We start from the raw sequence: 13,285 nt of genomic DNA on the forward strand, positions 1-13,285 counted from the left end.
TCCGAAAAAAGCTGCATAGTTTTGTTGTCGTTTGACACACGACTCCTTGGATCAGGTGAGCAACTTATGAAAAAAAATGTTTTAATGACATTTTGGCGGGAAATTTACACGTGCTCCGATACACTGGTTTCCTTTTCGATCTACCGGCAGTAGAAGATGTAACGACGTGTTTACAAATTCTGCATATCTCAGAAAATCAGGTCAGGCACATGTAATAAACAATGTAACATAAGGGTGTTGTTTAGCCTTCATTTTGAAAAGAAGTGCAGAAGATATTATATAGAACAAAAGTGCAAAAATATATGATAAGGTTCATCTCCACTTTCACAGGTTCAGGCTAAAAGTAAAATGACCGTGTTAGCACAGGCACTTGTTTCTGTCAATGTGGGGTTTACTATCCATACCAGTACAAAAAATGAAATATGGACACAATAATAAGAAATCAGTTTTGTTCAAGCCTCATGTTTATATAATCCTGAAATATAAATAGGCTCATGGATAAATTTATCTGTTAATTAAAGTCCCAGGAACTTGAATAACAGGAATATAAGTTTAAAATGTAATAATATTCAGATGTGGAATGATTGCAAATGTTTTCTTTCTGAAATGTATATGTATATAATTGCAAATGTTTTCTTTCTGAAATGTATATGTATATAAGAGACAACAAACTTTCTTATATGTATATGTATATAAGAGACAACATTCTTTCTGGAATGATTGCAAATGTTTTCTTTCTGAAATGTATATGTATATAATTGCAAATGTTTTCTTTCTGAAATGTATATGTATATAAGAGACAACAAACCTCCTGAGATCAAACTATCGCCCATAGGACAAGGATGTGTACAACTATATATGTCACCTTAATCTTCAACCATGAGAAAAACCAATATCCTGTAACAAACTATAAAAGGCCATGCACAACAACATGTGTAACAATTCAAAAGAGAAAACCAATGGCCTGATCTGTACTAAAAATAATAACTTATCATTTTGAGGAAATGAAGGTTAATTTATTGATAAATACAGGTGAAAAAAGCCCCAAGCTATTCACTTTTTAATAACCATTAATCTAACAGATTCTATGTGATAAATTGTGTTTGCTGTGATTGAGTCTTAGTTGCCTATAACAGAATTATTGATTTGCCTGTGTAACACCTTTGTGCACTTTTCATATTACGTAAAAATTAATCAATCTTTAGAATCAATCATAGATTCAAATGAATTCTGACAAATATTTGACGGCTTAAATTGATTTTTTTTTTTTTAGATTCCTTAAACATTATTCCGAAAAAGTTGAGAAAGATGTTCCCAGAAAGAGGTTGTTAATTGAGTGCTACCAAGGAAATGTTGAAGGAATTCAAAGAATACATTTGAGGTCCCTACAATCAGTTGCGGTAAATGTAATGTCATAACTCTGCATCAGTAGTCACATTTTCTATTCTTAACTGTATAAAATATTAAAGCAAAAAAACTTTCAAATGAATAACCCATAAACACAGTGATATGACTTGCCTGTGTTATAAAGAAACTTAAAACAGAGATATGACTTGCCTGTGTTATAGAGAAACTGTTAACATAGAGATATGACTTGCCTGTGTAATCAAGAAACTCTTAACACAGAGATATGACTTGCCTGTGTTATAGAGAAACTGTTAACATAGAGATATGACTTGCCTGTGTTATAAAGAAACTGTTAACACAGAGATATGACTTGCCTGTGTAAACTAGTAAACTGTTAACATAGAGATATGAACATAGAGATATGACTTGCCTGTGTTATAAAGAAACTGTTAACACAGAGATATGACTTGCCTGTGTTATAGAGAAACTGTTAACATAGAGATATGACTTGCCTTTGTAATCAAGAAACTGTTAACATAGATATATGACATGCCTGTGTAAACTAGTAAACTGTTAACACAGATATATGACTTGCCTGTGTAAACTAGCAAACTGTTAACACAGATATATGACTTGCCTGTGTAATAAAGAAACTGTTTAACACAGAAATATGACTTCACACAGGCAAGACTTGCTTGTGTAACCAAGAAACTGTTAACACAGAGATATAACTTGCCTGAGTGATAAAGAAACTGTTAGCATAGTGATTTGACTTTTCTGTGTAGACCTGAAACTTTTAACACAGAGACATAACTTGCCTGGAAATAAAGAAACTGTTAATACAGTGGTATAGCTTGCTTATGTAACCAATTAAACGATTAAACCAGTGATATGACTTCCTTGAAGCAAAGAAACTAGTATGATATGACCTGCCTGTAACCAATAAACTGTAAATGGGGATTTGACTTGACTGTGCTTCCAATTTATTGTCAACACAGTGACATATAACCAATCACAAACTTAGATAATTGTTGACATTGCTGATGTCATAAACATCACACCTTTCCATGACTTGATGCAGGTGATCCAAAAGTGTGTTCTTATATATGTGTTGTACTTAATTTCGTGCAACTTGATAGAAACTTTTAAACTGAAAAATAATGAAAAATAATTTGGAATAGAAATGACTTTGCAAACACATAAGAATTCGCTTTATCATGTTTATGTCACTTTAATTTATGTAAGATGTTTCTATTTCTCCAATCAATATTTCAGCAACATTACTTTTTCTATATCTGATTGTCTATATGACACATATAATCAATTATAAAATTTAGATTAAAGAGTTCTTAAGCAAAAAATAAGAATTCTTCAAATTCCAAATAGTTTATTTTTTTTGCAGTTTCACATGCCATTACATGTGATTTAGAAAAAAATACAGTTCAAAGATTTATATTAATTTATAAATTCAACAATTTAAGTGACAGACATTTTTATTAATTACCACCAGATATTTATCAATCCTATTGCGTCTTTTTACAGTTGCATTGTAAAGTTAGCTGAGTACAGTCATCCCATGTTACAGAAGAAGATCAATATTAGCGTCTGACTGCAGCAGTGTGCACCTGATTATTCCTGTTCGTCAGAGACATCAACATGAAAACCAAAGATGAATTTTATTGTTTTCAGGTAAGATTAATTTCTTTAGATAATCGAGGGGTTAAAGGTAACATAAATTTAGCTTTAGATTGGACTATAGCTTATATCTTAGAGATGATGCTTAAAATTGTTTGAAATAGGAAATTGGTCGAGAAATATGGAAAGAAAAGAAGGTCTTCATAAGGGACAAGTTTCATTTATGCTATGATTTGGCTTTGTACTTCTTTCTTAGGTATCAAAATTTCAATGTTTTGCTTTGAAATTAATATTTAGTCGAATAATAACTTCATAAGAGTGCAATTGAGGCTCAATAGTCCGCACATATTGTTGAAAATTTCATAACATATTTATATCAGGCAATTTTTAGACCTTCAGAAATGCTAAAGTGAAACAATGGGGGCAATCTGTTATTTAAAATGATCTGTAACCTAAGGGTGTCAAGGTTTATATTGAATCCCTAGACACAGAAAATTTCTGGATCTTCAATTGTTGCCAAAGCTATATGTATGCTAATATAATAACTAATGTAAATTATGAAAAAAACGGACCAAAACTGACATTGAAACTCAAATATTACATAATTAAGAGTAATAGATTTGTTATTTACAATCAAGTGCTTTGCCAACTATCTCCATGAAAATTTGAAGTATTTTGAAAAAAAAATAAAAAATAAGGGGCAACATCAACCCTTTGTGAACTTACTCCTTTCAGAACTTGCGTTATTATATAACACTTTCTGCCATATGTTATAAAAATATTTGTTTAATTAGGGAATTATGCAATGGTTTCAATGGAGGATATTATAATTTTATAATAAATGCATTAGTTTAGATGAATCTCTTGAATACAAACACTATGTTCATACTTCACATGTCTGTTGATCTCAACCATGAGTCTAGCTGCTACCGATACAGAATACAGAAACATTGGTTCCAACATATGCCTGACCTCCTGAAATTTCAGTCAAATGTTGGTTAGGTTAGACAAGTATTGCCAATAGTTGGACCAAAATTTTAATGTCCAAATGTGGGACAAACTTTTTCAACATTTTATGTGATCTTTATATTTGCCAATCAAATTATATTTTAGTCAGGTAAAAGTTGCTTAACCAGATGTCAAGCACAAGTTTAAAACTTTAAACAAAGTGATATAGTAGTATAATAATCATGATATTCAAAACAATAAGTGGGATATAAGTGGGAAATTATCCCAGCTAAATTTGGGGACTATTTAAAACCATGCATACTTTAGAAGGGGGATTTGACATTCTTCAACATGCACCAGGATTAAATTGTAGTCTTGTAAATTGTAATTGAACACTCCATTAGCTTACATACTTGTGAAACTGCATGATCTTTTAATATTTTCATTTAATAAAATGATACATAGAAACAAATTCATGGACATATCATATATATGTAAAATTGTGAAACTGTGATTTCATAGAAAAATGTGCCACAAAACATAAGATTATGAAATCTCAAAGTCAAGCTGCATTTTTCTACTGTTTTTACACCAGCCCACACTACTTGCAGTAAACATGATATATTTCCCCTTCCCTGTTTTGATATCACACTAAAGATGCATAATTTATTTCTAATCCCATTAATTTTTCTATTCAGCATAAATTTTGAATCAAACAGAAAGCATTGACGTCAGAATTTTTTTTTTTTAGCCAAAAATTTCAATTTTTGAAATGCTCTAAAAAACTCATTTTTCAACTCGAGTTGAAGTACAGGATTGGCACCTTGATTGAAGAGTGACTTTGTAATAATGATTGAAAAAAAATACGAATTATCTCCCTTTTGCTGTATTTCTTTTTGAGATGAATTTGAGTCATCAGTTTTTCCTCTTGATAAAATGCACCATACAAACTTGCATTACTAAGATACATCAATATCATTCACTTCATCATCTTAAAAAGCAATAGCTATTGTTTCTGCACCTTTTTGTGTGTACATCTGTTTATAAAGTGATCTAAAGTGTCTTCTTTCGTCATCACAGACAGTTAAAATTGTTTTCATTCATTAATATTAATTATTTCAAGTGTTTTGACTACAATGTAAGCAATTTGGATGTTACTGAGTTTGAAAGTTGTGCACTGTAAACTTCATTATTGAGACAATCAGGAGTGGAATAAGGTATTTTTGTTCTTGTATTTTGTTGGTAAGGCCACAATTAAAAATATTTTGGTTTGCCCAAACCCTACCCAAGGTTGAGACAGTGGGTAGGTAGGTAGGCATTTTCTTTTTTTTGTTTTTTGTTTTAAGAAATTGAAGTATCGGATGTTTATTAGTCTTCATGGCTGTCTGATTAAAAAAAAACTTCTTCAAATCAGGACAATAAAAGAATTTGAGTAGGCAGCTTTTTTCTGGGTAGGTAGGGTTTGGGCAATCAAACCTATTCTTTTTTATGGCCTAAAATATTTTAAATAAGGTCTATTTATAAAGATATGTGCAAAAATCAAAAGGAACTTATCTGCAAGTTAATCATTGATCAATCAATTGTTTGCATGTAAACTTAACATTAAGGGGCAAATATTTCATACATATTCAGGATGATAACATGTTTATTTAAAATAGGATAATAGCATTGAGCAGACTCTGCTCTGAACTTGTCCTGCGTTCAAAGTAGAATTTTACACTTGTTGGCCTACAAGGTCAAATCTGCATAAAATCAGACCAACCTTACTTGACCCATTATTCTGAATTGGAGCTGACCAGTCTTTACATTTACTCTTTATTTCCACATGCTTGGTTTAGGAGCAACACAAACCAATATTAGAGTTTGAAGCTCATTTTGGTAGAGGTAAGTCAATGAAATAATACTCCAATCTATCCAAGATACTCTCATGTTCAGGGGGTATTTAATATTCTCCCTCTCCCCCCTTTCATTCGGGTAAACCCTCTTTGCAGAACCTACCTAGTGCAGTGATTTATGATTTGTTTCCATTTTGAATATCTATGAAATATTTGTTACTGGACATTAAGCAACAACATTATGTCAAACACTATTGATTGCTGAAATTATTTTTACTCAATCCATGACTGGTTAAATTTGTGTCATGAACAAATTGGTTTTACTGATTCAGCTTAAACATAGAAAAATCTCTATTCCTTAAAAATGTATTGGTGGCCTTCAGCTGTTGTCTGCTCTATGGTCAGGTTGTTGTTGCTTTGACACTTTCACCATTTCCTTTCTCAATTTTACTTGTTATGCAATTTAAAAGCTGTCTTTTGTGAAATATGGATACTTTCAACTAAGTAAGTTTCAATTTATAACAGTTGATATTGACCAATGTGGTACTAAATAAAAAAAAAGATTCCCAATAGGTAAATAGACAGATGGAATCCCATGGGTATCATGGCATTCTGGCATACATGTTATTTATTACTCATAGTGCAAATATGTTCTTGAAACACCATATGCAGTTATTTTGATTGGTTGAGTTCTGAGTGTGAGTACCACAATCATATTCTATGATTGCAAGGCCTGATAACTGTTCAGTGGGAAATATTTCTGGAAGCAACTTCATAGATACAAACCCAGATTTTTAATCCACTTGGTCAGTTGCCATGAGCGTGAATCATTAACTCTTCATTACATCTGACTTCTGTCCCTAATCTGCTGATACCATCTAGTCTAGGACATTTCTTATCATAGCAGATGATGGAAATGTGAATGAAAATATTTCTTACAGCATTGGTACCAAGTGACATTACTGTTGCTGATTAGATTCAAACAGAGCTGCTATCATAGAAAAACTACTAATCATAAGTTATTGCCATTTTAAAAATGAACATACCGGTAATATATAAATCATTGCAATTGCAGTCATACATGATTTTTATGTCCCTTTGTTTTAACTTATTTCTGAATTTAATTTTCAGCCATAGATAATGCAGCTGATTACCAGCAAAGATAGTTGTATACTTGACGAAAAATCAGCTGATTACATTGGTATTGAAGAAATTACATGTGACATAGATTTCCAAGTTTTATCCAGCGATATGGGAATCAAGGAAGTCACATTTGAGAATATATTTGCATCAGGCACTGAATTGACAGAAGGTGCCGTGTCCAACCAGTTTACAGAAAAAGAAGGCAGAGCCTGTATTGGAGATGATGTCATTGACAAAAAACTGAAAGAAGATGAGAGTGGTAATGAGTTTTGGAAACCACCTTCCTATGAGGTGAGTATCGCTGTTGTGTCAGTTCAGAACGTAGCTTTGAAAAAGTAAATCTACTTTTTGATATTTGAATGGTTTTACACTAGGTATTTTTGAGGTCCTTTGTAGCTTGCTGTTCTGTGTGAGCCAATGCTTTGTGTTGAAGACAGTACTTTGACCTATAATGGACTACTTTTACAAATTGTGACATGGATGGAGAGTAGTCTCATTGGCACTCATACCACATCCTTTATATCTATCAAATGATATTTGATTCATAAGGTAATAGGAATGCTATCATTTTTATGCAGTTAATCTGCATTATGCGAGCACCCTAGATTTGTGGTCTACCCAAAAAATGCTGAAATACTTGCCATTGTTATTATCTAGCTGGCTACTATGTTATATATAACTAATTGAACACTTTTTAATACTTTTTATTCTAGAATATAAAAAATATTACCATAAAAACGTTAAATGGTCGTCGATTTTCCCAAAAGTTTTGAAGTTGCACATAGGAAGTAGTGCTCATTAGGAATTCTTATGTAGTTTATTATCGCCTGTGCTTTTGGCTAAGATGTCAAAAAACAATTGTACGAAATATTTAATCGCCGAAAATCTTTTAAGACAAGTAGTTGAGATTTCCCAAATGGCAAAAGTCGTAGGAATATTGTTTGTCGCCAATACGTAGTACAACTACGTCAGTAGTCTATTATATAATAAGTTCAACTGTTCATGCTGTTGGCGGCAATTTCAAATCAAAAGACGAAATTCGCATCTTTTCAAGTTGGAGGCAGGGGTTCAAATTAGCGGTGGTCCAAGGTCCGCGACCTTCCACTTTCGAATTGGTTACTAGCCACGCCCGACGGGCCTTCCACTCTGAGACAACTATATCACAGTTATAGTAGTCTCAGTTCCACTTGAAAGAAAATAATAGCCATGCAAACCTTTTCGCCAAAGTCTCCAAATCAACGATCTCAAAACGTATTTTAATCATTATCATTCATGACAGCGATGTCAATTTTGTTCAATCGCTAGCTATATACAGAAAATCGCCGACAAAAAATGTGTTAATACGAGTAAAATTGTATTTGACTGACAAATACAACATTGGAACACAATGACAATGGCTGCCGTGAAAAGACAATATTACAATTTCGGATCCGATTCCGGAAGCGGATAAGGTTAATTCCGGGTTTTTGGCGAATCCAGGCAGGTGACAAAATACATCTATGCATGGTAAATGAATATAAACACTAGAATTGAAAACCAAAAGATATATGTAAAAGACAGAAAAAGCAGAAACAGAAACAGAAACTCAAAATTACTTTTGACAAATTTTAATGTCAAAATCCAATACAATGTGACAGCTGGGAACAGTATATCTAACAATATATATGTTCCTGGTCACAGTTTAAATTTTCTTTATCAGTGATAAATGTTGATAATGCATGTAAGATGCTTTTAAAGTGTAAACATATTACTGCAATTTTGAAGGGGTATTTTTTTTCTCTCAATTTTGAAGGATCAGTTAAAGTAGCTGGAAGATTCTTACTTTATTTTCACAAATAACTACCTGAATGTAGGCAAATCATATGATATATAGGTGGCGTCCTCCTGTTTGATAACTTTGAAACGGATGACCTCTCAACCATATACATTCATGTATGGGACTATATATATAACTAATCAAATGAAATATAAGGGGAGTCCATGGGGTGACCCACCCCCTCCTGTTTGGGAACTTACGAAACGGTCGAGATCCCCACCCCTAAACAATATATATTCATGTATGGGTCAATATAACTAACTAAATGAAATATAGGGGGAGTCCCCCTACCCCCTCCTGTTTGAGAACTTGGAAACCGATGAGATCCCCACCCCTAAACCATATATATTCATGTATGGGACAATATAACAAATCAAATGAAATATAGGGGAAGTCCCTGGGGTCATCCTATCCCTTCCTGTTTGAGAACTTGAAAACCCCCGAGATCCCCACCCCTAAACCATATATATTCATGTATGGAACAATATAACAAATCAAATGAAATATAGGGGAAGTCCCTGGGGTCACCCTACCCCTTCCTGTTTGAGAACTTGAAAACCCTCGAGATCCCCACCCCTAAACCATATATATTCATGTATGGGACAATATAACAAATCATTTACATTTACTATGGGCAGGTCAGTCAGACCTCACCTTTGATCCTTGTAGTAGTGAACATTTGTCTGATTTGTGTTGCATAACTATTGTACTATAGAACACATACTCAGTTTTCTTTACAGGGAAACCAGTCTATTCATACTATTACATGTTCGTACTAAGTCAACACGTACTACTAACAGTCAACTAAAACCAACGTTAACTACCAACTAGAACAACTACAATCATTGCGAACTTGTACCACTGCAGACTCACCATAAAAAATATACATTTATATATTCATTGCTATTGAAACCTTGATAACATATAAATTATTTGCCTTAATAATAATTAATTCATTAGATAAACATAAATGTACAATATATGAATGTTTAATGCCACATCAGAGGCGGATTTAGAGGGTTTTTCAGTGCCCCCCCTTTCCATTTTTGAGAAAAAATTTGGTTGATTATATAGGGAATCACTGAAGCATGACTGTTAGGCAGGCAGTGGGCCCCCACTTATGAAAATTTCTGGATCCGCCACTGCACATAATTACGTTTGCCTGGTTTTTGGTTAACTGCCTTCAGCGCTTACAGCGCTTTGATTTAAATGTTTTTATGATTACAAAATTTGCCTAGTGGCTAGGTTTCACAGAAATAAAAATTATGATAGCATTGTTTCGTATGCAGAATTTCCTGAAATTGTAATAATCAATCTTGCATCTTTGTATATTATACAATAATCCCAATAATTAATGGACACACAAAATCTGAATTTACAGAATAGAGATTAAACACGTACAAGTGACAAATAAGACTCCAAATCACATAGGAAATAGACAGCTTGTATTTGATTTCATTAGATCAGGGAAGTTCTATTCGAAAGGGAGATCATTTTTGTCATCAGTTTTCTCCCTGATAAAGACATGACAGTTTAAAAAAAACATTCATTATAGTCTGTTTATTCTTTTCTGATACTTCTAAGTTTGATCAAGTATTACATTGGTTATATTGGAAACAATTTATATTAGACTGAAGATCTTTTTATAGATACTTTTTAACAGATTGGCTCCTTATAGGATTGTTCTGATACTATTATATTTATGATGGTTTAGATTTCTCAAACAGGAAAGCAATGCCCATGTCCATTTCACAAATTTGTCTAGACTTTTGGAAACATTTAGGTAAGCAATTACAATGTACTTAAAGCATAAGCTTTTATCTTGGTGTTACAATGGAGGGGTAAAACATTTTCTTTGTAAGATATCATTGCCCTAAAAAATCAGGTTCCCAAGAATATAATTAAAAGAATTGAACAATTCATACCAAAATGTGTGAAACTCTATAAAATTTGAAAAAGAATAGTTCAATGTCTGTTAACATGTAAAATATACTTTTCAATGAAAAAACGAGTTATATCAAGACTTTCATTTTCTTCCCTATGCATTGAAGTGACATTGTCATGGGAAGCATGTGCAGTCCTTAATGTTGAATTATTGAAAAATAACATGTTGATTGTGAATGGCTTGTTATGTGTTCAGCCAATCAAAAGTATGGATTCTTATTCAACAAGCAATGTCATTATTCATCTTTAAATGCCGTGCAAAAAAGGAGTATTATTGCAAACCAAATGACAGTTTTCCACATAGACATCTCCTCTTGGTCAAGGGATTTAAACTTTTTTAACGAAAAAGTCATCTTCTTAAATGATGAAAATACAGGTATCTACTCACAAAGCTTCATACGATGTTGTATTTTATTCAATTTCAATGTATATATTTCAATCTGTTCAAATAAATACTGATTTAATCCCAAAATGTTGATTTCTGTCAAAATTTTTTTTTTTTTTCCTGTTGTCATTTGAATATTTTTTTTTTGTGTTGGTTAAGTTATAGAACACAATTTAATTCAAAAGTTGTCATTTTCCAGAATTTTTTTTTATACAATGTTGAATATTATGTCAGAAATTTTTCTTTTAATGTTTGAATCAGAGTTTATATTGTACAAATTGAAAATACATTATTGATTTTGAATAAATACAACATCACATGCAGTTTTCTTTGTCCTTATTTAGTAAGTAACATGTATAGGTACTTGTATTTTTTTTATTGAAAGGTTAGTTTTTGATCAGGTAAATAAGTCAATGAGTGATAGATTTCTCTTAGAAGAAATTTAAAGGTTCCATGAATAAACTCTACAGAGAACAATAGCTATTATATTTATAGGAGGGGACACAAGAATTTACATAAGTTTAAGTAGACAAGTGAATCTGTGAAAAAATATCATGTCTTTCGCGATAAAAGAAAATTGACGTCATACTCTTATAAGTTGTGTTGAAATCAAGTTTTTTCAAAGTTAAAATAAATCCAAGATTGTATACAGTAAATTCAGAAATTATTGCATGCATTTATTATTGCGAATTCGTCTCTTTACAATAAAATGCAATTTTGAATTATTGCAATTATAACCCTGTCGCAATTTTGGCAATAATAAAAACATCGCAATAATTTCTGAATTTACAATATTAAGCAATAATAAGCCTTTATGTAAGCAGTATGCTAGGCCAACTATGTTGGTTAAATTCTTCTTCAGTTGCTTTTGTTGTCCTTGGACATCAGTAATAAAAGTGCATGATTTCTTCTGACTCAGAAATGTACTGTTGAATGCTGTAAAGAATGTTGTCTGGTATTATGAAGGTAAGGCATCAAGATTTATATGTTAACATTGGAAGATAAATATCTAATTCTTACAATTTGTGAACTAGATCTTGTTGTAAAGCAGGTGTGCAATGTTGTTTCTTCATTTAAACATGTCAATTAAATTCAAATGTAGTGTTATTCTGTTCAGTTTATAGGAAATGATAATTGATTTAGAAAACATTTGTAATGTTACATAAGAATTTGCAATAATAAAAAAAATAAATAAGGGGAGACAATTTGCAAGGTTAGGATATTGAAAGAATTACTCTTATCTAGTTGAGAAAATTTGCTTTTATTTACTATATCTGCCTTGTGATATTTTAAATGATTTATAGAAATGAGAGTGTACCAGTTTTATCAGCATTTTGATCTTGCTGCCTGCTATTTTTAAGAGCATGGACATGACATGGACATGACTTGATACTCACAAATATAATGCTACATTCACACCTATTTCGAATTCGATTTGCATTAACTTATTCCAGTTAGTTTAATTCCCATTCAAAACGTTTTACCATGTTTACGTCCAAATGTAAATTATAATTCCAATTGCAATGCGCAATGTGAATTAGCCAATTTGAATCAATTCAAATTAAAAAAGAAGAGTGTGTGAACACGATTAGCGAATTCAAATTAAATGTACGTGTGAACAAGGCATAAGGCATTGAGGTTATGTCTAAGTGCAGCAGTGTCAAATGCTCAAGTCCATCCACATTATTTTATCAATGAAATTTAAGCAACTTCATTCAAACACCCTATTAGTAAAAACTATCCAAATGTTTTGTACGCTTAAGTCGTTTTATTAACTATTTCATGTTACTTAATATTTTCATAAACAAAGAATACTTTTAAGACAAATTGTTGATAAAAAGAATAATAGCATTTCATTTTTATACCCCAGTGCAATATTTTTTCAGTCTGTGGGTCATTTTGTTTGTTCTTTTTTTTCCGGTTGTGCGTTACTCCATTCCTATGTCACACTTTAGGTATAAGTTTAGGGTCAACGTAGTTTTTAAAGTCCATTTAACTTCAAACTTATTGCACATGTTCCCTATGACATGATCTTTCTAATTTTAATGCCAAATTTAAAGTTTTGACCCCAACTTAACTGTCCATTGATCATAGAAAATGACAGTGTCAGTGGGGCATCTGCGTACTTAAAAATAAACACATTCTTGTTTTTATGCCCCACCTACAATATTAGAGGGGCATTATGTTTTCTGGTCTGTGCATCCGTTTGTTTTCGGTCGTCTGTTTATTCGT

General features: G+C 32.0%; 1 protein-coding gene across 1 annotated transcript in view; it reads left to right on the forward strand.

The window, feature by feature from the left end:
* Positions 1-2,889: 2,889 nt before the first annotated feature.
* The window catches only part of LOC139486796 (uncharacterized), a 110,616-nt gene continuing 100,220 nt past the window's right edge, over positions 2,890-13,285 (forward strand). Inside the window, exons 1-2 of the mRNA XM_071271767.1 lie at positions 2,890-3,036; positions 6,897-7,199. Coding sequence (XP_071127868.1) covers positions 6,906-7,199 — 294 coding nt within the window. The 5' untranslated portion in view covers positions 2,890-3,036; positions 6,897-6,905. The remainder of the gene's footprint in view (positions 3,037-6,896; positions 7,200-13,285) is intronic.

This window comes from Mytilus edulis, chromosome 8 (genome assembly GCF_963676685.1).
Source record: "Mytilus edulis chromosome 8, xbMytEdul2.2, whole genome shotgun sequence".
Taxonomy (NCBI): Eukaryota; Metazoa; Mollusca; class Bivalvia; order Mytilida; family Mytilidae; genus Mytilus; species Mytilus edulis.